This window comes from Melozone crissalis, unplaced genomic scaffold (assembly GCF_028551555.1).
Source record: "Melozone crissalis strain CALT ecotype California unplaced genomic scaffold, PUWL_Pcris_2 ptg000008l_1, whole genome shotgun sequence".
Classification (NCBI taxonomy): Eukaryota; Metazoa; Chordata; class Aves; order Passeriformes; family Passerellidae; genus Melozone; species Melozone crissalis.
Genome location: NW_026535786.1, coordinates 4044002 through 4068849, shown reverse-complemented (window position 1 = coordinate 4068849; position 24848 = coordinate 4044002). Strand labels below are relative to the sequence as shown.

The following is a 24848-nucleotide window of genomic DNA, read 5'->3' as shown; positions in this document are numbered from 1 at the left end:
AAGGTCTGGGTTGTTAGAACCATTCTTGTGCTTAGAAATGCTACCAGAGAGAGTCTTGTGTATGTTCAACAAGGGAAAGGGATCTTTTGTCCTTTCTGAAGCAAACAAAAGAGATGCTCCTAATCTTCTCAATGTCAGCAGGTGATCTGAACAAAATTTTGGCCTCCAGGCAACCCTCTTGAATATTTTTCTGCTGCAGTCACTGAAACTTCTGCCCAGGGCAGAGGCAGCAGCTTGAGGTGTTTTTACGTGCTCTGGGTAAGAAGGATGAAAGGCAGTGAGTCTCCTGCTCAGCCTCTCTAGAGAAGGGAGGCTAGAGTACGCCTAAAAGCATATTTAAGAAAAACTGAAATGCTTTACTTCCAGGCAATTTAAAGCTGTAGTACTGATCCAAAACAAGTCACTTTTTTTTTTTTTGACATGCTTACCGTGGAGTACCTTGGTGCCTGGTACACAAAACCAGTATGATATAGTGAAATTAAATGTGTTTTCTCCCCATTGTGGTGCTGGCAATGAAGCTGTTGGGACAGCATAAAATGACCATTGGATGTTGGGCATCCCAACAGGGAGCAGTGCAGCAGCCCAGCATCACAAATGAAATTCTTCTTTACCAAGCTCCTTGGCAAAAACAGCTGGGCATTGTTCGCAGATCTGAAGTGCTTAAAACCAGAAAAAAATCTGATAATTTGATCTCATCCCTTTATATCTCTGTCTATTCTGCATTACTTTTATACATCTTTACTAAATGATCCTTTTCTAAGAATACCATAGCATATATTTGCTGTGAAATATTTTTCCCTCAACAGTTTGTAGCTCTCATTTGCAGATGTCTGAGATTATTCCAGGAATTAATCATCTGCTTAAAAAAAAATAAAAATAAAGAGCATCAAGCTGATTGCTAATTTTATTTTTCCTGGCTTCAGTTTCCAATCATTAGAAGTCGCTCCACCTTATTTTGTTAGATTAAAGAGCCCTTTGCTTCCCAGTAATATTTCCTCATGAACCTTACATGGATTTTTCTAATCAAGTTGCCTCTTCATCTTCTTTTTAATAAGCTTTGCAGATTGAAATCTTAAACTCCCTTACTATAAATCATTGTCTCTGCTCTTCAGACTATTTCTGGAGCCTTTTTTTATTCATCTTCTCCAATTTTTTTTTACATGCTTTGTAAAACAGACTCCAGACTCATGTGTGGTGTGTCTGAGGAAAGGAAACATGGACAGGTTAAATGATGTTCCTGTGCTGGCTTTGTGCATCACACTCCTCTCTCCTGCTCTGTTCATGTTCAGGGGCAGCATGGCTATTAAGCCATTTAAGAGGTACTCTTTCTCTCCTTTTTGACTGCTCCTCTGGGTTAATGTTTGGATAGAGAGATAAAGGCAGATTCCAGAGTAATGTTACTTTTTTCATAGGGTTGCTCTTTTGTTTTGGGCCAAGAGAAACAAGTAAGAAGGACAGAGCAGGGGAGTGAGTGGGAAAATTATTCTTTTCCCAGTAAAATATACATACTCTGGTTTCAGTATAATATATTTAACTGAAAAGGGAAACACATTTTCTTGCTGGAATATCCCAATATCTCCTTGTCTGCGCTGGCCAGCCACCCTGGCCAGCACTGCTTGGAATGCAGGATTACTCGCGCTCCAGGGCAGCCTTCCCCAGCACCAGGCTCCCTGCAGAGCTGCCTCTGCTTCCCTCCTCCTCCCTCACTACTGCTGCAAAACACCTGAAGCAGATTGGCACACATTTTGCACAAGGGCTCCCAAAGCAATGTCTTGTACTGCAGGGACTACAAAAGATGCAGATCTTTCTGTAAAGGAAGAGGATCCGGTACAGAAGTCCCTTGCCAGGACTTTCATCAGAATCCTTTTGAGCATGCTTTGCCTTTTTTCTCCATCTTTTCGTTCTGCTTCAACTTTGCTGCACTTATGATCTTACTTCTAAAATAACCAGGAGCAAACCCTTCTTTTTAAAATAGCTTCCCAGTCCTGCAGGCAGAGGACACATGGGTCGGACTTTGATCTCTTTATTAATCTACTAAAGAGGATGTGTGAAAAATCTGGGTTACTCTGGGCATTAGCCAGAACCTTTGAGAAAAAATGCCCCCATTGAAACAGATTATTATTGAGAGTTAATAGCTTTCATTCTTGGTGAGGATTTCTGCTGGTGCCATTGCCACATTTGGTGTGGTTGGGAAGGCTGCGGAGGTGGGCACAAGGCATGCAAGGGTTTGGAAATGCCAGAAGTGCTCAGAAAATAAGGCAGAAGTTGTCATTTGCAGTAGGTAAAATCAGATCCAGGGGAAAAAATACATACAAAGAGGCTATAATAATGAAGAGAGTTGTATGGAATTCATGTGTGGCTAGAAATGCTGTACCCACAACTGCTTGAAAAAAAAAAAAAAAAGAAAAAAACGGGGCTTGATCAGTAGAGTGAAATTATACCATCAACTGTTGTTTTTCTGAAATACATTAAGAATGTATTCCTACAGTAGATCTTCCTGCAAGGTTTTGTGAAATATCTGAATTTTACATTACATCTGCTATAGCCACAAAATTGTGCTTTTTGTTTGTTTTTCTTGCCCATTTGGCTGACAAGTTTAGCCTGTGCATATCCAGGGAATAGCACAAAGTTCACTCAGTGCACTGGCATTGTATTCTGCTGTGCTTCTGAGACCAAAGGGAAAGGTGCATCTACCACACTAAAGGGATGCCAGTAGCAGCCCAGATTCCTAGAAGTTGAACAGTATGGCTCAAGCCATGCAGGGTGGCAAGAAATCCCTTTTGTCAGAGCAGCATCATGGTTTGCCCCGTTGTTCTCAAGCACTTGGAGCAAGTAGGGAATGGGACGTGGCAGCAGTTTTGTCTTCAGTGGGGCTTCATGACTCCTCAGCCTGGTTTTATTGCTGAGTTTTATTGCATTGTCTGGCAGTGATGGAGTGTGTTAAGCTTTGATAGAGGTTATTCATAAATGAGAGGTTTCTTTCCTGTATTTGTACTTTTGAAGGCAGTTTGTTCCAGAGTTGTCCATGCTGTAATTTTTGTTCATCCATATAAGATTTTTTTTTTATAATTTTTCCCCAAGCAAAAGATACTAAAGCAAGATGAATATGGATATTTCTTAAAATAAGTAGAGGGATGTGATGGAAGACACAAAAATGGTAATAAAGCCTAGTCAGGTAAAAATGTTGGCACATCTTATTTCATTTAATTCATAAGTGGAAGAAGATAGAGAATTTATTTGACTAAGCCTCTGGTTCAGTGTCTTGATGATATGTTTGGAAAATTGCTCTGAAATTGATGTGTAAGTGACCTTGAAGATGTCGTATTGAAGTGATAGCTCATTTTGATGTGAGGTTGTAAGCCTCCCCCTTGGCCTCAAATAAAGCAAGCAAAGGAACTTAGCATTGAATTTAAGTAATTTCAAGGTAAAGAGGGAAGAAACTCTCCTCAAAACTCAAAATATAAATAGCCTGGAAGGTCAAGCACCTAGTCTGAGATGTGCCTCTGTTTCAGTGCTATTAAAATGCTGCTTCACTGGGAAGTTTGCCCTTGTGGCAGCAGTCCCCCAACCCTGGTGTCAGCCTTGGGACACCTGGATGTGACAGGACTCCAGAGAAAACTCAGTCCTTATAGTGGGTGGCACTGCCAGTTCAGTATGCAACATTCACCATTGGAATCACATTGCTCCTATATATATGTATTTATACTAATGCCTTCATAAATATTAATGTCTTCATATATGAATACTAAAAAAATAAAATACCTTTAAAAATAATTATTTTTGTTTGAGAGGGCAGTGGCCAGACCTGAACTTGACTATTGCTTTTACTTTGTTGAACTTCCCCTCTACCTGTAATAAATTAGGTTACTTTTATGTTTTGCAGCCTGAGGCAGGGCTGGCCAGAATTCCTGCTCGGCCAGGACACCATTCCCAGCCTGGTGTTGAGGTCCTGCCAGTTTAAGCTGTGCTGATGGGCTGTACCTGATTTAATGGCCCTGACAGAACACAGCTGCAGCTGCACTTCGCATTTAAGTGACATGAGTATCCCTCCCTAACTTGGGCTGGACCAGCACCTCAGAGGTCAGAAGACTCACAGAGTCATTAAGGTTGGAACAGACCATCAGCTCCAGCTGTTAAAATTTGGGAGTTTCCCAATGTACCTGAGCTGGATTTCAGTGCAGCTGGCTGTGTTTGATCTAAAGCGTTGCCTGCTGGTGGTTTCCTCTCTGAGCAGGAGTGGTTTACAGCCCCTCTGTGTGCTGGTGCTCTGCTCAGGGCAGCAGCAGCAGTGCTCCCTCCTTCGGGAGGAGCCAGCAACTTGAACTTGCCTCTGAAACACATGGTAGCATGTTGGGTCCAGCCTGAGTTGTAAAGTGTATATTATTTACCTTCTCATCTATTGAATGCAGATATATTGCATTTATTGACACAGTGAATTTCCTTGTGACGATTCTGGCTGGTTGTGATGGTCATGATATCATCTGTAATATCATGGTAAAAGGTTTATGTGCAGACTAATTCAGTGTTGGAAATAGCGTTGCTGAGGATTTGCTTTCTAAGTCTCTTTTAATGCTCTGGGAACTCAGATGTGATATTCACCACAGAAACTGTACTTTGACGTAACAAAACATCAGTAAAAAAGAGAGAATCAGAAGTTAAGCCCTAAACAGGAATGTAACCTGCCTTTCCTTATTTAACAAGAGCTGTTTTTGATATATGTTTTGTATTTCAACCAGACATAAGAATATTAGGAAGTTGCAGGTATGTATAGCCTCACAAAGTTAATATTGCTTTTGGACTCGTTCCTGGGCATGATCTAATCTCCATTTAAGTCAGCAGAGATTTTTCTGCTTGCTTCAATAGGAATTGAGTTTGCGTTTTAATACGCAGTAAAGCCTACAAAATTTGTGCAATAAAGTAAAAACAGGAGGGCACACTTTGCTCAGTGGGGGGCCCTAAATGAAGGCCTTGGAATAGCGTTTAATCACCAGAGAAAGGAGGCAGGTTTTCCAGGCTGCCGGCTGCGAGCCGGGGGTGATGAGCGATAGGTCTCCTTCATGCTCCGCTTGAGTTTGTGGCTGATGTGATACCACCACTGCCCGCATGCAGAACTGGCCCTGGTTATTTATGGCTTGAGAAAACTTTAAAAAGGGGTCAATATAATCTGTGGTTTATTCTGATTCCCACTGGCTTCAGTGGCCCCAGTGTGCTGAATCGGTCTGGCATTGGCGCTCAGGTTCATGTCTTTCTTATGCTAAAACTGTTTAATCCTTTGGGTTATATTTACAATTTACCCTTTAATGAATAAAATATCTCCCAAAAGATCTACGCACTCTGCTTTTATGCACACAGAACTGTTCTGTGTGAAGGACCTAAGTAAAAAACCCAAACAATCGGTTAGGTATCATGTCAGTTTTCTTGAAATCATAAATATTCTCCCTTAATTGGGTGTGAAATTCCTGTCTGCAAATCATGACATTTTGGTTGATTTTATATTCACTGGTTTGATGAATAATGGACTTGCAACATTTTTTAAACTTTTCCTGCTTACAATAGCTCTCCACTAAGTGTCATTCAAAAATCATGTCTTTGGTCAATGCAAGGAATCTGAATTAGCTCTGGCATTAACATTTGCACTCACAAATCTTTCCATGGCTCCCCTGTGTGCCGATGTGTGATGGGGAGATCCAGCCAGATCTCGGGGGTAGGAGCATGGGTAGACAGACGTAAAGCCTTCACCTTGGTGCAGCTGGATGAGGTATGAAAGTTCTTTCTTCCCCCTCTGTATTTTAGACAGAAAAAAAAAATTAAAAACTCATTATGCAACTGTTTTCTTCTCAAGCTACTTTTATTTATTGCTTCTTTCCCAGCAAGGCAATGTAAACGAGGACCTTTGGCTGACAGCTCAGTGACAATCAAGGTGTTGTGTTTACTTCCAGGAGACTCACAGAGTCTTTGATAAAGGATCATGAATAATTAGTAGCATTTTGGAATCAGTGATTTTTCTCTTTCTTCCTTTGAGGGCTGTAACAGCTCTGAGTACTTCACTGTTAGTCAGCATTCCTGACGGCCTCATTTCTGTCATTTTAATTTGGGGACAAACCAGATTCTGCTTTGTAGCTGGTTTGCACTGAGCCCCTTTGTTTGTAAGCTGGAGGAGGGAGAGGCAGATGGGGACTCTGGAAGTGTTTTTTTCTAGCATTTCATGGCAGAAACTGATGTGGCCCTTGGGCCTATGGAGGGAGCTTGCTGGTATCCTGAGTCTGGAGTCAGGAAGGTGCATGTGGTACCCTTAGCGCTTCAGTCACCCTGAAGGTTATATATTTTTATAGTGACTTTAACCACTAAACCTTGCATTTGCACCAGCAAGGAACTGGCTTGGGTGGGAATGGGCATGTTGCACTCTGGTAGCTGGGAATGTCTGTGAGTGTGTTACTGTAGTGTCACTTCCATCCTGTGCTGCAGCTTGTGATGAGGGCATGTTCTGCCTTTGCTGCCTCCCATCCCTCCTCCCCGCCTCTACAGCTGCTCCTGGACCACGCTCTGGAAATAAGGGGGCCATTCACCTTATCTAACCTTTCCCGATTTCCCAGTCTGAGATGCACATTTGTGCAGTTAGCTCAGACTCCTGAAAAGGGTTGAGGAAAATAAGCAACATCTTGTGTCACTGAGACTCTTCTCAATTGATAATTGATGCAATATGTGTCCCTACAAAACTACTGCAATATTTTGAAAAGGAGAGAACTAAGTGTTTTTATGTGACATTTCTGTGTGGTAGTTTTTGGAAGAGTAGCAGATACTTCATAGTCAGTCTTCTTTCCCCATATCTTGTTCATCATTTACTGAGTGCATGGCTACTTCTACTGACAACTTTTGTAATGTGGGCTACTGAGCCACTCAGAAAAATCACATTCTGCTGTGTTAGTTTCTCCAGCTCAGGCAATAACTTGGGTAGAAGAATAGGTTCTATTGTCTTGTCTCAGTACCAAGGTGCCAGATGATGGGAGATTCTGGCCTGTCCCTGACAAGCAGTTGCTCCTGCTGGATATCCTCCTTGTTGAATATTTGCACTCTCCCTTTTCTGCCGTTGACTTCCAGCCATCAGACCTCAGTTTGCGTTTCTCAGCTAGATTAAAGAGCTTTGTTACTCTCTTTTGACTTTTCCATGCACAGCTTCTTACAGACCACCAAGTTGTCTTTTAATCTTGCCTTGAAAAAACTAAACAGAATTGAACTCCTTTCAATGTTTGTGCTATTGAGGGTATTCATGAAGGATGATCTGACTTTTAGGAGGGACGTATGTGTGTAGCAGATATCCATGGCGATGGGCACCTATGTAAACAGCCAGGCTGACAGCTCCAGTAAACATTCTCCTTAAGAGCTGTGGCAGGTCCATCCATCACACTACCTATATACACAGCACTGTCAAATATGTAAAGTAAACAAACAGGGGGCAAAAACGAGGCGATGAAAGAAGTAATGCTTTTCTCTAATCCCTCTTTGTTTCAAGAGCCTCTCAGGTTTCTCATCGTGATAGTAAATACATGACTTTCAGATATTTTTTGGGTGGACCATATCATTTGAAGTGGTCTGGTGACAGATGTACAGCAAATGAGTGGGAGAAGAAAGAGGGAAACCCCGATTCTTCATCCTCTTTAATAGTTTCTTTTTTTTTTTTTCCTTCATCCTTCATAATGCTATGTCTCATTGTGTCCAATTGCAGGAGCAGTACAGAAAACATTATTATCCCATTATTTTTTAGGGAAGGAGGGAAAACAAGCCTTAAAGAGAAACAAGCACACAACCTTCTCATTGCTGGCACATTGCTGAGCCCAAGGGCTGCACTTAATTTACATATAAATGTGCTGAGGATTTTATTCAGCAACTAATGCACTCTGTTGTTATTTTTCACTTACAGTGTTTGTAATGCACGTGGTGGTTGGCAAATTGCGTGGGGCATATGTACTTGGAAGAGAGCAGTGGCAAGCATATTAGTGGCACTGCTCTTTGGATTGTTGGCTGGCTTCATTTCTGAGGCTGCCCTGGGCCTCAGGTAGTGCTGGCTCCAGGCCTCCAGGGATACTGCAAAATCCAGCTGAGGGCGACATAAAGAGCTGGCTCACAGATGTGTGCTTGGATTTCAGCTGTCTCATGTAAAAACACTCTGTAATGCCTTCATGGCGTAGCATCCCAGTGGATGAGAACATCTGTTTTATCTGTCTTGTTCAGAAATGGGTCTGCAAAATCCTGGAACTTTTTGGGTTTTAGTCCTCTTGAAATTTTCATGATTTCTGCAGTTGTTTCTTCTTGATTTTTTTAGTTCAGGCATCATTACTTTGTTCACATATATCTTCTAATTGGCAAGCAGCTGAAAGAGTGCACCACAAAAACCCATCCAAGAAAAGCCCTTAGAGCTGCTCCCAAAGGCCTCTCCCTCTTTCTGTTCCTATAATAGCAGGAGCTGTTACCTGTTAATATCGATGAGGCTTGAAATAACTGATGTGTTTATGAATTTATTGTGATTTTATCCAAGGATGTTCCCCTCCTTTCTCTCAGCTAAAGTGAGTGAGAGCCTATCTGTGGGCTGCCCAGGGAATATTTTGCAGCTCCTGATCTCAACTCTGTCAGCCACTTTGCATTCATCCCATAGTGATGAAAAAGTAGTGTTGATGACCAAATATCATCATTGCTCCCAAGGGTTAACACCTCATGTGAAGCTGGCATTTGGCATTCCTCTGGAAGGACGTCATCCACACCTGTGTAGAGTGATCCATTAAATATTTGGGCAACTTGTGTATTCTTGTGGATACTACCTTTATCTCTATGTGGGTGTACAGCAAGGAAGCATTTTGTACAGAACGTTGAAGAGCATGGTAGAAAGTATTCCCAGAATGATGAAAGGATTTCCATGTGGAAAACCTGAAAGTGAACAAAAGTCTTCTTATTCATCAAGCTGCTGTGTGGTGTTGACAGGTGAAACGACAAGACTTATTGAGGAAAAGGAATTAATTGTATCTGGGACCTTTTAATAAATCAAAAGTAAAAGTAAGAACCAGTGTAGCAGACCTGTTGGCAGTAGCTAATGCTTGTTCAATGATCCTTCCCTTCTGAAATACAGAAATGAAAAGTGACTGTTGCCAGGAGTTATAAAATGAAGGAATGACTCAGAAGATAGATTTATTATCACCTCAGTATCGGTGAAATTCAGCTTCATAAGCATAGGTTAATCTGCTAAAACCTTCTGTGCTCTCACTAGGGAAGAACCTTATTTATTTCAAATTTTGTTCAAAGATGTAAAATAATTATTCTTGTCTTCTGAATAAATCATCATCTCTAGTATCACTAATATTCATCTTTTTTTTTTATTATTTCCTATGTGGATTTATTTTATTTATTTCTATGGGTTGTTATGGGCACTTCTCATTCTTTCAGTGCAATTTCTCTTCTGGACTTGCAGGCTTTTTTCATCGTGGTTCACCATATATTTCACCTATGTTTCTACAGAAACTCATTACATAGCACAGGCTGCTGCCAACAAGAATATTTAGAATACACTCTGTTTTTTCCTCCAGTGCTTCCTTGCTCACCTAGGATGGGTAAATAATACATCTGAGTGAGAAGGACATGGATCTGGGGTTACTGTGAAACAACCTAAGCTCACACATGACCAGAATCAGTGCTGCTCCTTTCCCCTCCCTCTATTATATGGTTGGTCAAATGTTAGGAGTACACTTGTTGGTTCAAACTAGCACTAAAAGACATTTAAAAAAATCCAAAACTTGAAAAAAAGTTGTAGTATTAAAAAAAAAAATGTATATCTTATAAGGCAAGAGCATGTGGCATCTCTGTGACTGTGTGGTTGAGTTTTCTGCTACCTTGATAACTTTTCTAAGACTTGAAGCTTAGAAGCTGCACTGTCATGGAAACAGTGCCGTCGGATCCTTAAAAACCCCCAAAGCCAAAAAGACACTCATATCTTTTATTAGTCCTGACCTTAGAGCAGCTCTGTTGTCAATGATTAACTGGTAATTTTGTTCTAAGTAGCATCAAACACATCTGAGACTGAATTCAGGTTTCTTGTGTTCCTGTTTTGCCCTGCAATTTCTCCATCATTTGCCATCTACTAATGACGTGATTCGATGGTTTGCGAACATTTGAGTATTCCTTAAGCTTGAGATCCACTGCATTAGTGTGTCTCTCAAGATTTAATAATGCTGTATTAGGAGATGAACATGTTCTTGATACATGTGTCATAGTTGTGGTGCGGAATTGCATTTGCTTATTCTGATGCTGGTGTGATGTTGTGTGTGGTGCTGGTGTATTTGGTCCTCTCTGCACTCATGGTCAGTGCTTAAGCCACTGAAGGTTTGGACTATGCCAATACAAGCAAGTCTTAGAGTGGCAGAATTTCTGCTTTATCACAGAATCGGAGAAAGGTTTGGTTTACAAGGGACCTGAAGGGTCATCTGGTTCCAACCAGACATAAACCAGGTGTTCATGTCAGGAGGAGGATGGATTTTTAAAGCACTTCAGGCAGAAATGAGGTGGGTGGAAGCCCTTCGTGCCGGGACAGTTCAGGCACGGGGCTGGTAATTCAGTCCCTCCCTGTGGCTCTGAGCCAGAATCACACCAGCATCAAAATAAGAAAACGCCCTTCCTCACCACTTCTGTGACACATATATCAAGAACCTTTTCATCTCCTTATACACAGACAGACTTTCTCTTTTGTTTCTTGGGACCAGCTGGAAAACCAACTGATGTTTTCTTACACCAGTAGGTAAAGTGGCCAAACCTTTCCTTCTTCTGTGATAAAAGAGGATAGAAATATATTTGTTATATTCATTGTCTAAGGGCTACTTTGGGAGCTTTTGATTGCTTGTTATCCAGGATTTTGGCATTGTGCAATGAGTGAGCTCAATTTTAAATTTACTGCCTATTTTCTGAATTTGGATGGATTTATTTTAAATTGCCTCCTAGGTTTTCTTCTTTAGCAAGAGCACAGGCAGGAACTAGAAAAGAAAAGCCACTTTTTTTTTTTTTTGCGCAATTCATTGTCAGTGGTTGTATCTCTCCCTACCAAGGTTTATACAAGTCTGCATCACAAAGCAGAAAACGATGGTGTTTCTTCTGTTACTCTGCATGCTGCAGTTCTAGCAAAGAAATGGCTGTGGCATTAGGGCATTTATGAAGAGCCATCCTTTTACCTTCCCTCCCTCTCAGTTGGTTGGGACAAAGGATTGAGTTGTTGAGCTGAGTTCACAAAACAGTTCGTGCGCTTAGACTTCTGCTTTCATTTGTTGGACAACTTGAATTTTTCTACGGGTGGAGCCTTTGTTATATGCTGAACTCTGTACTACAGCCACATGAAAATAGATGTGATGTCTTATTGATCCTATTTGTGACATCCTCTCCTTGCTGTTTTTCTGCAGGAGTTATCTACACAGCAGATATTCTTGACCGGGAGACAACCAAGTCCTACTGGTTGACAGTGTATGCGACTGATCATGGTGTTGTCCCACTCTACACTACTATTGAAGTCTACATTGAAGTGGAGGACGTGAATGACAATGCCCCTCTCACCTCTGAGCCTATCTATTACCCAGTCATCATGGAAAACTCCCCAAAGGATGTATCTGTCATTCAGATCCAAGCCCAGGACCCTGACTCCAGCACTAATGAAAAACTGACTTACCGGATTACAAGTGGAAATCCCCAGAACTTCTTTGTAATCAACCCCAAAACAGGTAACAAAACCCTGTTGCCTCAAGGCAGTGGGAGAATGCAATTTACATATTTATTGGCTTTCACCCCTTCAGGGTGCACTGGTTTGCTTTCCAAACCTCTGTTTTCTGGTAGCTTCTGTGTCTAAAGCATCTTGTATGTGTCTGAAGCATTCTGCTTTGCATCGGTGTGCGAAGGCGCTGGCAGATGATGCGCTGCAGATGTGCTGGGTCACTGAATCACTGCTGGCTGTTGCCTCTTCCCTGCGTCTGCAGGGATGAGACTTTGCTGCCCTGAGTCTGCAGAGCCGTGCTAGGAAGCAGATTCAAGCTGTTGCAGGTTACAGAGCACTGTTTCACTCCTTATTAGCTGGTGTAGCACCACTGGAGTGAGTGACGTGATGGCTGGCTAGCACGTGTAATCAGGCTCCATGTTAAAGTAGGTGGATTTAATTCTACAGCTTGCTTTACAAAAAAAGACAGTTTAGGTCACCTAAACATCCCTCTGGCCTTTAAAAATAATCCAAGTGTTTGCATTGATTTATAAGTGCTGGGGATGTAGCCTGTGGGTGCAGCGTGGCAGAGATGGCGATTGTTTTAAGTTAAAATACTGTTGTTAGCTGGCAATGGAGCATGGAACCCCTGCAGAGCAGCTGTGCACATGTCTGTACCCCAGGTGCCTTTGCTGAATGAGGCTGATAAAGAAATTGCCCCAGGGAGATGGAGCCTGAGGTCTTGGATGGGTGGGCACCTGCTGGGTGCCTACCTGTGCTTGGCAGCTGGTGTTCCTCACTCCAGCACGTACCCAGCTTTTCTCACTCATTGGGCTTCTGGGGACCCTCCAGCATGATCTGGAGCTGGAGAGTCGAGGGGATCTTTCAGAGCAATATGCTGATCTTTATGAAGGTAGTTCAGTTTTCACACAATTCACACAGTGCTCCTGCTTCTTTTCATGCTCCTAGTTTTGTTCTGGGGTTTTGATTTTTTTTTTAAGTTTATTTATATCCTGCAAATTTCTAAACAGCTAAAAAAGTAGAAGGAATAGATATGCGAGGGAGCATTTTTAATTTTGTGTATGGAAATGATGTTCACTAAATAGGCTTTCAACATTTGGTTGGGCATTCCTATTGCAATATGTGGCATAAGAAGAGGTCAGGATCTTCTCAGGCATAATCCCAGGTGAAGAATTATGGAGAATATATAATCACTGTGTTCAATCTGCTGAGCCCTAAGGCGCATATCTCACTTATTTTTAACACTTGGAATGGCCGAAGATGCTCTTCCATCTGCATCCCTTCTCCCCCTCCCCACCCCATAAATCCCATCTGGGCAAAGTAGCAGAGTTAGGACTCTCAGTGTTTAATGCTTGTGCTTCCCTTCCATCAGCTCCTCCCACAGAGCAATCTGCTCAGCACAGCCCTGCTTATCTGCCAGGGTGAGCCTGTGACAAGGACTGGAGCAGGGCATGTGGCAGCCCTGCAGCACCCTGGCCTGGTGGCACACCCTGTGGGTTGGCTCTTTGTCCCTCTGCAGAGCAGGCAGGCCACTTTCCCCTAACAGTGAGATCTTATTCTCACAGTTAACACTGTCAGTGGTTAATCTTCATTTGCGCTGTGGAAATTGCTGTCTGAGAACTTAAAGGCTTCAGGATGAGTAACTTTGCTGCTTGGGCAACTCCCAAAGGGCCCCCCTTACACTCGGTGGGCATCCTTGCTAGTGACTGGCTGTGATTTGTTACAGAGAGGATAGATCATCCCTTTTCTGTCCAATTCAGTGCCAAATGCAGAGCAGTGAGAGCTGGGTGAGGTGGCCTCTTGGAGTTTGTTTTGAAAACGATGAGGCTGACAGAGAGTGTGTGTGCAGAGATCCCTTTTCCCAAAGGGGAGCACCAGGCCTTCACATCAGAAGCCTTTCTCCTGATGGGGATCCTGATGTCCGAGAAATAAAAGCATAATGGATTTTCCTAGAGAGTGCCCCTGGGGGTCTCTGACAAGGCTCCTTTCAGCTGTAGTGCACTGGTTTTCTCTAAGACTGTAGTTTACACTCCAGTTGTTTTGTACAGGAGACTTGTGCACACACAGGAGAGGTTCACAGCCTGCCAGCTCCACTCTCTTGCTGGGATTCAGCACAGCAGTAAGTCACGTAGAGCGTTGCACAGCAGCCCTAAATGCGACAGCATGCTGTATAATCAAGATGAAAAGGTTTAATGTGAACCCAAATATGCTGCGATTGCTGTATACGTGGGCTGAATGAGCATGCTCCTGCTGTCGGGGGAGAGCAGTCATTTGAGAAAGGGGATCTTTTATTTTCTGTGTCACTTGGGAAGTTTCAACACTGCCAGCAAACTGGCATCTCACTCCTGTGAGTAATCCACTGCTGAGAGTCAACATGAGGGCAGCATCCTGCATTTTTTACATCTTTTGGTGGGAAGCGACAGTAGAGATGGGGAGTTTGCTGGAGCATAGGGATGTCCTCAGTTATCTTTGGAGGTCAGCAGTGACCGTGTTTGCCTTACTCTGGAGCTCACTTTCAGCTGCCTTGTAGCTCATGCAGGTCAGGCAGGTTTCTGGAGGCACATGGACCACTACATGTCTGATCAAGCAGGGACACAGGGAGTCCAGGTTTTGTTCCTGGTTCTAATCCAGGATCATAATTGCAGCCAATTCTTACACTCATGATTGATTATCTGGATAGCAGAAGCAACATTACTCCTTGTATGCCATATCTGTAGATAGGAGAAACCTCTTAATAGACAAGTTGTCACTTCCTACATTTTTATAGACTGGCACAGCTCGTGGTGGCTATTTTAGGCAGTCCAACTGCAAATGTATCGCGTGTCTTTGGATCTCTTTGAAGGCAGGCTTCAGACTTTTCAGAATTATTACCTGCTGTTTGCTCTGTGGGCTTTAGAGAGATGAAGAGTTGCTCCTGCAGGAATGAGGAGCTGCTAAAAAGCCACTGATAGCAAGATTTGGGCACTGAAGTCACCCTGGGCATATTCTCACTGGGGGCTGACTCTGCTTTGGGAGCACAAGTGGCAAGGGCCCTCCTCTTTGGGCTTGGGTTTATATGGGTGCTCCAGGGAAGAGGACAGGAATATGAGCAGCCCACCCATGTGTGTCAGGAGTGGAAAGGCAGTGTGGGCAACCTCCCATGAAGGCCTTTTTTTTTTCTCACCTTGATATTTTTATTGAAATACAGCCAAGCATCAGTTTGCGCCTTGGTACGCACTTTTATCTCATGAGCTGATATTCAGAGGTACAAGTACTAAGTGAATAATGAAGCACATGAGCACGTGTGAAACCATAAATCATTTACACTGGAAAACAAGGCAGCCTTGTTCTGCTAACTGGTGGCCGCTGCAGACTAAGTGTAGCAGGTCCAAGAGAGATTTTCCTTTACAGTGGGCAGGAGGAATATATTGCAAAAGCACAGTTTTGTGAGGGGAGTAGGAAACATATTTTTCAAAAAGTTGAGGTGACTCTAGGGGTTGCATGACTACAGGGAAAGGCATTCCCCTGGGCATTTTTTTCCCAGCTGTGTATACACACAGCAGCAAGGGAGGCATTCCTGTAACCCAGCATCTTCAGCAGCTGCAAGTCAGCCAAAACCCTGATGTGGCTGCTGGGAGAGCCAGGCCTTTTCCTCATAGCTTGACTTTTGTGCTCGGGAGGGCTTAGGGTTGCTTTGGCAGAGCACAGGGTCACGGGGCTGTGCTCCTTTGTGGGTGGTGTGAGATGGGGAGGATGGCAGGGCTGCTGGGCTGGCCTGCTCCCAGGAGCGCCACATTCAGCCTGGGCCTAGTCACTTCTGGGTGAGGGGCATGTGCAGGAAGGTAAATAAAACAGAAGATGGAGTTAATAAAAAAACTGATTGATCAGAGCTGTAAATTCTTACTTCTGTTTCATGTATATGGGTGTTAATTTCACAGCCCAGGGATAATTTACTGCGTTGATTGATTATGTTTCTGCGCTCTGGAAAAAACGAATTTTAATTCAAACCATTGCATTACTTTGTTTATTGTTAACGTATTTTGAACAAACCCAAGCTTCTCTTCAGTCTGATGTAGATTACTTAAGAGATTCTTTAACTAACATGCCAGCAGACCAAATTTCACTCTTGTGCACATTCTTTTCAATTAATTTACTCTAAAATTATGCTTGTGTGTCTGGAAAATCTGCTTACACCTTGCTTAGCCTTTTCCTGGCACCATTTAAACTGAGGCAGACCCCTGCCACCCCTGAAATAGTATTTGCTGCAGTGGTTAAGGCAGGATGCACTTGTAGGTTTAGAAATAGTGCATGTAGGTCAGTACATCTTTGCAGAGCAACAATACTCTGCCTCTGGAAGCTGTCTCTGAACTGTCACATCTGCACCTAGATTTGGAAAGACTCTGGATATTTTCACACTGAAGTAGTATTAATATTTATATAAGCTAATACGGGGTTAGTGAATGTCAGAATTTAATTGGTACGAATGCTCCTCTTCTCAGCAGGCTGGGCTTTGCTTTCTTTTGCACTCACAAAGCCAGCTGGCGTAGAATCCTGCTGGGTCTGAAAGCCACGTTTGCTCTGCCATACTAAAACTGTGCTTCACCCTCCTGTCATGCATCCTGATTTTTATAGCTGCTTTTCTTTGGCTTGTCCTGAGAAATCCCCACACGTCTTTGCTCTCACAGACTGGGACAGATCCAGTGGTTTGCTGCTGCTCCACATCATGATGGCTGCCAGCAGTACAGATGCTGGGCACCCAGTGCCTCTTTTCAGCCCAGAAATCATAGAATCACAGAACAATGAGGTTGGCAGAGACCTCTAACTTCATCAAGTTCAACCTATGCCCTAACACCTCAACTAGACTATGGCACCAAGTGCCATGTCCAGAAAGTGTATTTTGGATTTTGATGGCATTGCAGGTCAGCTCCCTCCCACTGGGTGCTCCTCCTGAAGGATGTCTCCCTCATGGGTGTTGGCCATGGAGCTGTTTTTGGCAGCTCATGTATGTGATGAAAATCAGCTCTGCAGATCATGTCATAGCATGAGTAGCTCACCGCTATTCAGCCTGTAAGTGTCCTTGCCCTGTTGAAGAGCAGAGAGGACCTTGCAGGGGTGAAAAACATTGATTGTGGGGCTCTCCAGTTAATGGTGAATTTGAGGAATTGGTCTCCCTTTCCCTGCATGCTCTTGAACGCTGTTTGTACAAATGCTGAGTTCACCAACAGTTGCAGAGTCCAGCCTGATATATACATCACTGATGTGTGACCATGACTAATACAGAATTTTATAATGTAATTCCCCTACTACATAAGCTGGCTTCCATCCTCTGTAATTTATGTTGTATCAACACACGCTAAATGATCTACTTTCTTTGCTTTCACTTCTCTATTATTTAAAAGTGTGGCTGTTAATGACTTCTTTGTAATGTACTCACTGTTAAAAATTGAGCTTTGGAGCTTTTTAAAAGCTTTAATTTCTCCTTTGGTATGCTTATTCTTTACTAGACACCATATACCCAGTGGTTTGAGCCCAGGGTTAACAGCTGGAAAATCGAAGGACTGTGGATGTTGGAGTTGAGTGCTTAATCACAGTGGGACCTGTAAGTGTGCTAGGCACTGTACAGCATATTAGACAAAGTTACTGCATTAAGGAGTTTGTCATAATAACAATAATAATAATAATAATTAAGAAAAAAGAGGACATGAAAAAATTAGGGAGAAGAACATAAATCAAGTCCATCTGCTTGCCAGGGCATGTTTATTCCCCAGAGGAAATTTTCAATTAGATCCTGAGCTGCAGCATGGCAGGGACACAAACTCATCTTTTGTCTTTGAGTCACCTCACCTCATGGTTTTTCTTTTTTTGTGGTAAGTGGAAGTATTTTCTTGCCTTATGTGATGGTCCTCTAAAATAGTAGATAGTTTGGGGATCAAATATTCTCTGGAAATGCAAGCTATTGATTTTTCAGGCATATTGGCATTAATAGACATGAATTCACAGTCATGTATTCATAGGCACAAAAAAAAAAAAAAAGAAAAGAAAAAAAAAAGTGAAGCATCACTTCTAGTAGGATGAAGAAAAGTATAAAAGAATTTTAGACTAAATAGGTATTGTCTAATGGCCGGACCACTAATTCCACTGAAAATGACAAAATTTGGGCTCAACCAGCATGTCTCTTCCCTCCTCCCTTCCTCCCTGGCAGCGATTTCCTTCACAATCTGTGTATGTTATCTGTGAAGAGGATAAAGGTGTGAGCTGTGCCACCTCAGTTGCAGCTACAGTAATGCTGCTATTAATAAAAAAATAAATCCATTTTTATCATTTCTCTTGAACAGACCTGATTTCTGCTGGCAGTGGTTTTTTATTCATGAAGCACTGGATATGGTTGAGATTGCTGGATCTCTCTGGTATCAAGTGCCTCTTTTAAAATGACATTTAAAGATACAATATTTCTTATAAATGCAATTTCTTTGTAATCAGCAGATTTATACTCGGCTTATAGAAATTTAAACCTTTCTTTAGATGCCCATGATGACTTCTTTAGCCCTCTTTCACAGTAAGTTTAAAGAGTATTCCCGTTGCTTTAACTGGGCAATTGTGTCCTCACTTAATGCAGTACCAGTTTTTAATCTGAACTCCCTGTTTGCTTCAGTAGAGACTTAAGTCTGAAGGGCATAAGCATGGCAAGGGCCAGTGGGACAGAGTTTTTTCCTGATGGAAGAAGTTGCTGCCCAGTAACGAGACAGCTCCCTTCTTTCCTGTCCTAGCCCCAGTTCTGGAACAGCAACAATTCTGCCACTGATCTCATGAATCAACGTTGTTGTGCATTACGTCAATCATTTATTATTGTTACAAACATCAGCAGAGCGTATCCTCTGCCTATTCAGAAGTAACTTCACCTATCAGCTTAGCTGTGAAGCTCATTTTTCTACCTTGTCTGTCAGTTCAGTTTCTCTTTTCGTAAATTTCCAGAAGTCATGGCTAGGCAGAACTGTTTAAGATATCGCCTTTTTAATAGGCTGAGCTATTCCTGCACTAATTTTTAAACAGGGCTGTTCCATTCACTTCCAGGTAGCCAAATTCTCTTGTTAGAATTATTATCAGTGGCAGAAGCAGAGTTTTGCTTACTGGGTGAAATTGTACCACAAGTAATGAGTAACAGCCCTGTTAAATGTATGCACAATGCATATGCTATGGAAACTTGTCATATCCCGCCATACATTATTATGATACCATCAGCTAATGTCCCTGTGTTGCAGTAATTGCTTGTGGTCCAAGTCTGACCTCTGGCAGGAAGAATTAGGTTGGTGAGTTAGGGATGGTGAGGTATGGAGCCTGTGAGCATGGCATTTGTGCAGGAGCAGAGGTCTGGAGAGGGAGCTGCCAGGGAGGAAAATAAAGCTGTGATGTTAGCCCAGAGGAGGTGAAGGCTTGGGATGGGGGTAGTTGAGGGCGTTCTTTTTTCCTTTTTATTTCCTACTGCTTTTTAATCAATCAAATACCTTTTTTTTATCTTTTGCTCAACAGTCAAAGTTAGTGCTGGTGTCTGTGATGTTGGACACTGCAAATCCCAAGCAGACAATATTAAACCAGCTTTTTCCCCTTTTGCTCAGGTGCAGTGAATACAGTCATACTGTCTTCTTAGATCAGGCACTTTTTGTGGCTTGAGTAGTGTTTCACCTCTTGTGAGGAATTTCTAAAATCTCTTAGTGGACTGGAAGTTAGAGGCAAGGAATGTAGTTCTGGTTTACTCTTAGTTAACATGTGATCCTTGGTACAAATGCTGATATTTCCTGTTTGGAGAATTAGACTGACCTATGCTGCATGTGGGTATTAAAAAAATAACAAAGCTTGGAAATGGAAATAAGAAGAGAAGGCAACTGGGAAGGCAGGTGTGTTTGCATAAGCCATAACGATGTCAGTAATCACCAACTATTAATTCTTCTTTGTCTTCCATCACGCAGAGAGAGATTGTGTCAGCACCTCTTATACCCCCAAAGTCTCATGACCTCACAGTTCAGCTAAACTAGTCTGTTCAAAAATTAAGCTTAACAGTGGATTGTGTTATTTTTCCCCCTTTTTTTTGACTCTGTTTCCGTCAGAGTTACGCTGTTATAACCAAACATAATTTTTTTCTGTGAAATTACTCTCTCCTCCTTTCCCTTTCCCCCTATGTTAATGAGAGTGTTTTTCGTTTGCTGGGAAGACTGACACAACTTCTTTGAAATTAGTAGTGTTGTTGCCAGTTAAGTATGTGACCTTATCTGTGTAATTGTACAGATCGTGCTGCCATATGTCTCCATGCACAGAGCTTAATTTAACCAGAGCCATACATGTGTAAAAATAAAGCAGTGTCTGGGGGTTAAATATCAGAAGAGCCCCTAATCACAGCTTTCACATTATATGCAGCTTTTTACAGAGCTTGAAGAGCTCTGAAGTTAGATCTTTAAAAAACACTCTTTGCATGGGACCATGATCTTGTAACCTTGTTTTTACGTTGATCGTCATGTGGATTCTACTATGCCCCTACTTTCTTGCGTGTTTTTCCTACTTGGTTTCTCCCCGTGTGGTAGCTAAGTCCTTCATGCTGCTTGGTAAGATAGAATAGGACCATTTTTAATTTTTTACAAATAAGGGACTGATGCAAAGAAAGCAGCTAACTCATTTGATGCCAGAAATAAAAATTTGGTCTTAATTTGCCTTCAAAGCCAATGGCCACATGTAGTGCAAAGCCTTATGGCATGGGTCCAGCCCGTCCTACCCTAATAAATGCAAGGCATCCCTGGCAACAGTGTTTTCTGCCATGTATACAGGACTTACCTGGGCATGTTGGAGCCCCAGTAGGATCTATTTCCTATCCTGCTCCCAGCTAGCCCACCACTTACCATCCCTGCCTTTCAGTCCTTCCTGGCCTTTCTTTCTCTCTGGCCCAAAAGCAAGCCTGGGTTGCCCACAGGAGAGAAAGAATTAGAGTTTGCACAGGGACAAGGAGTCTCAGATGGCTCTGTTGGAGCCTGGGCATATAAGGGCAGAGCTGACTCTTGTCTTTTGGGTGGATCAAGGAGCCCCCTTCTCCATCAGCCTAATGCAGGCACAAGCTTAAGCGTTTGTGCTGGTGCTGTCATGGAGCAAGGAAGCAAACCCAGAGCACTCAAGTCTCCCACTACCTCCAATAATCATGTTCTTTCTTTGTCAGTACTACATTTGCCTTGTACTTTCTTTGTAGGAATGTTTCCTCATTGCTTCCTGCGTACATAAGTCAATGTCATGACATGCCTTGGGTTGTTGCCTTCTAGGAGAAATTTAATATTTGTGTCAGATGAGTTGCATGCAAGGAATCTGTGCTGCAGTGATCTATTTATATGGTAATTAGCAAGTAGCTTTGCAGCTCTTACAGAGATTTGGTTTGAAAACTAAGTATTATTTCCTGAATTTTAACTTAGCCACAGTGTATGAACAGCATATGCACTTTTTTTTTAATGTAGCCACAATACTCAAAAGATAAATGTAAGTCTGCTCTGCAAGAGAATATTTTGGCTATTATTAATTTTGCTCCATTTACCATATGCTTGTGTTTTCTGACCTCCATTTTATTCTCAGACTCTGTGTAATAAAATGTGCAGTATTAAAACAAAAGTTGCTTGAAGCAGCACAAGTGCTTGTGGTGCCACGTCTTCAGCTGAATTAGGTGGTTTGTGCCACCTGGGAATTTGACCATCATATCCTTAAGAAGTTATTACTATGGAAAGGTGCTGCCTTTGCACAAAGATATTGGAGGTATTTTTGTTAATAGAAGAATGAGATTAGTTTTTTTAAATCTTTGAAGAAATGCTGTAAGCCCACGCAGATCCTTCAGGAGAGGCAAACAGATGAAGAATCTTCTCTTTGTCCTTATTATTCTGTGTCTGAGGCAGTTCTTGAGACACAACCTGGGAATGCACTGCAAATGACACAAGGAATAATTGCTGCTAAATTTAATTTATCGAGTAGGTGTGAATTAGATTAATTAAACAGAGAATAAACACACACAAGATTACTCAAAGTAGCTGCATGGATGGAAAAATGTTAGACTGTATTAAAAGCTTAGATGTACATGATGCTAAGGTATTTTTCATGTGAGTCTGTAATTTCTTAGGGGATTTCTCTCGGGTTTTTTATTTCTTTCTTCTAACACTTAATGTAATCCAAACTGATTAAGGGAATGCTCTGCATTAGAGGGAAGAAAAATAAGGCAAACACATGCTTAAGAATTAACTTGAGTAGTCTATTGGGTGAGCTGCGGCTTTGACTCAATAATACGCCCATGCCCCGCATTTGTATGTGTGAAAACCCCTCGGCTTGGGTTTGATTCACTTGCAGAGGACAGAGTCCTTTAAGAAGGATGCACAGCTCACCATCAGAGAAGCAAATTGGCAGGAATTGGATGCAGTCCTTGTTTGGTCAGCTGCATGAGGGGGCTTCATGCCCCTCTCCCAAGCTTAGCTCTGATCTGTCAGTGCATCTCTCCTGTAGCCTGATGTTGAGCAGGCAGGATCTCAAGGACTTTTTATTGTATTCAGCCTGTATGAGGAGCTTTTCTCTCCACCTCCAAAACTTCTGTCTCTACTTTCTGCTTGAAGTCATTGTGCAAAATGGCTGTGATTTTACAAACACCCTGCAAAGCATTAGTCTAATCGCTTTACTCCCTTATTAACAACAGAAGTGCAGCACTGAGAACGTAATTAAGATTTAATGGGAAGACAGAAATTTCAGAGAAGGGAAGATTCCTATGTAGTGAGACATTATTTTTGCTTATAAACAAACATGAGGAAAGGAGATGAAAACATGAAGAAAGTAGTAAATGTTTTGTTGAAGGGATTGTATGAAGACAGTTGCATGACACAGAAAATATTGCATGTCCAAAACTGTTTCACCTATCTGTGTATGGACTTGGCTTTTGTCATCATGAATGTCCACCCTCACCTCTAATAGTTCCTCAGCAACCCAGAATCATATACTCAAGATACCTTAATTTCTGCATATTGAGTCCTGCAAGAAAAGTAAGAAGAATTGTGGGGGTTCAGGTTGGGTTTGGTTTTGTGTTTTTGTTACTGGTTTGGAGTTTTTTTCCACAAGTTTTTGTGGATTTTCTTTAGCGCTTTTATTTCAATCATTCAATAATTAAAAATAATTCATAGCTAAGAACTCAGTCAGGAAAAGCAAAATCTGTGCTTCCTTTTGGTAAGCTGAAACGGTGTCTTATTTTTTTAAATATTTATTTACAATTTTGTGGCACCTTCGTAGCTGCAGCCACGAGGCAGCACCCTGCCGTGCTTGGCAGGATGAGGGGAGTAAAAGATGGTTGCTACACCGAAAAAGCTCGCAGTTTAGGGGGAGCCTGAGACAACAGATGGGGAAAAGCAGATGGAGATGCGTCAGAAAAACCAAGGCGGGATTGATCAGTGCTAAGTTTGTTGCTGGGCACTCTCGGTGTGCGGAGGAGTGCAGAGCCGGTTTGTGGAAAGCAGAGCATGGGCCAGTTTGGACACAGGCTGGCAGGGTGCCCTTGTGTGCCACGGGTTTCATCCTGGGATTGCAGCTCCCAGCCTCTTGCAGAGCTAGCACTGAGGGGTTGCAAGGGATTGGCTCCAAATAAGATGCAGGATATATATAGGTGCTGCATCTGTATCTATGGAAAGATTTCCCTCACTCTCTCTGAGGTGTTTATATATAGATATATAGATTATTTTTCTTCCAAAATTTAACACAGATTGCAAAGGGTTGCTTCTGGTGGGTTTCAGTTTTGGCTTCTTTCTTTCTTTCTTTCTTTCTTTCTTTCTTTCTTTCTTTCTTTCTTTCTTTCGCCGCTTCCTTCCGCCCCTCCCTTCCCCCTCTCTCTTTCATTCTCTTTCTTTCCCTTACTTCTTTCTTTTCCTTCTGCCACTTCCTTCCTTCCTTGTTTTTTGTTATGTTTGGGGTTGTTTTCTTTTTTTTTTTTTTAATTAAAGGAATTTTCAGTAAAAAACCTGAATTTGTAGTGGATTTTTTTTTCTCTTTTTTGGAATGTCTGTAAGTTTAGAGGTCTTTTTTCCCTGTTCTGTTTCTCTGTTTTCATGAGAAAAGAAAGACAGAGGCATTCTTAGAACAAAAGGGTTAAAGTGCCCTTTAAGTGGGACATGAGGGCACAGTCTCCTGGAAAGGCTGAAGTTTTCAAACATGATGTCCAGCTGTGCTCCTGAAAGGTGAAATTTCATTTATAGTCTGGAAAAGCTGACCTCACCATAGTTAAAAAAAAAATACCTAATGGAGCATCCCCATCCCTTCCTCCTACACTGGAGATCCCAGGGTTCTGACGTGGGGATTTATAGAGGTATTTGCTGTCTACAAGCAGAATAGAATCCAGGAGGGTCTCTGAATTCTTGATTTCTCATTGGTAATGATGTGCATGTAGACAGGTGTACCAGGGTTAAAATCCTACCTTTTCTTCACCTGCCTACCTGTGTGGGCAGAAGGACTCAGTGTTAAATGACAGAGTCAGACATCTAGAGCAAAATTCTCATCTCTTTTTAAGCATGGCTGGATCTGGTATCAGTCCATGTACTTAAAAGAATCATATCACTGGGATTCTCAAGTGCACTTCTTTAAACCTAAAATTTGCACTACCGTACCATGGGGAGCTAAAGAATTTCAGTCTGTGTAATTTGTCAAGAAAAATTGAAGAGGTTGTGGCTTCATAGTTTGTGTGTGCCTGCATGGAGACAGAATTTATGATGAAGGTTTTCTTTCATCTAACAGATAAAAGTCATAAAAGACAGTGAAGTTAGAGAAATTCAGACTAAAAAGAAGTCTATTTTTCTGGCTCAGGATAGTTGTAGTTGTAAAGGTGCTATTCCAAGGTTATGGTCTAGACACAGAGGTCAAGTGACTAAATTCCCTGACCATTATTATCCAGGAGAACAAAACAGATTATCTGATCTGGCCTAAAAACCTATTAATGCATAATGAACGCAGTTTAAGCCAAAAATTACCATAGCAGTAGAGGGGATTTGTGGCACAGATTTCTATATTGATTCCGACAGGATAAAAATAAGAAAGCATTAGCACCAACTTGCATCACATAAGAAGCATGATTTTCTTGCTCTGTCACAGCTTAAAA

General features: G+C 42.0%; 1 protein-coding gene across 7 annotated transcripts in view; it reads left to right on the top strand.

Moving 5' to 3' along the window:
• FAT3 (FAT atypical cadherin 3) overlaps positions 1 to 24848 on the top strand; it is a 391200-nt gene that overhangs the window by 170459 nt on the left and 195893 nt on the right. For all 7 annotated transcript variants that reach the window (XM_054270169.1, XM_054270168.1, XM_054270172.1 and 4 more), the window contains exon 3: positions 11430 to 11744. In XM_054270169.1, the coding sequence (XP_054126144.1) occupies positions 11430 to 11744 (315 nt within the window). The remainder of the gene's footprint in view (positions 1 to 11429; positions 11745 to 24848) is intronic.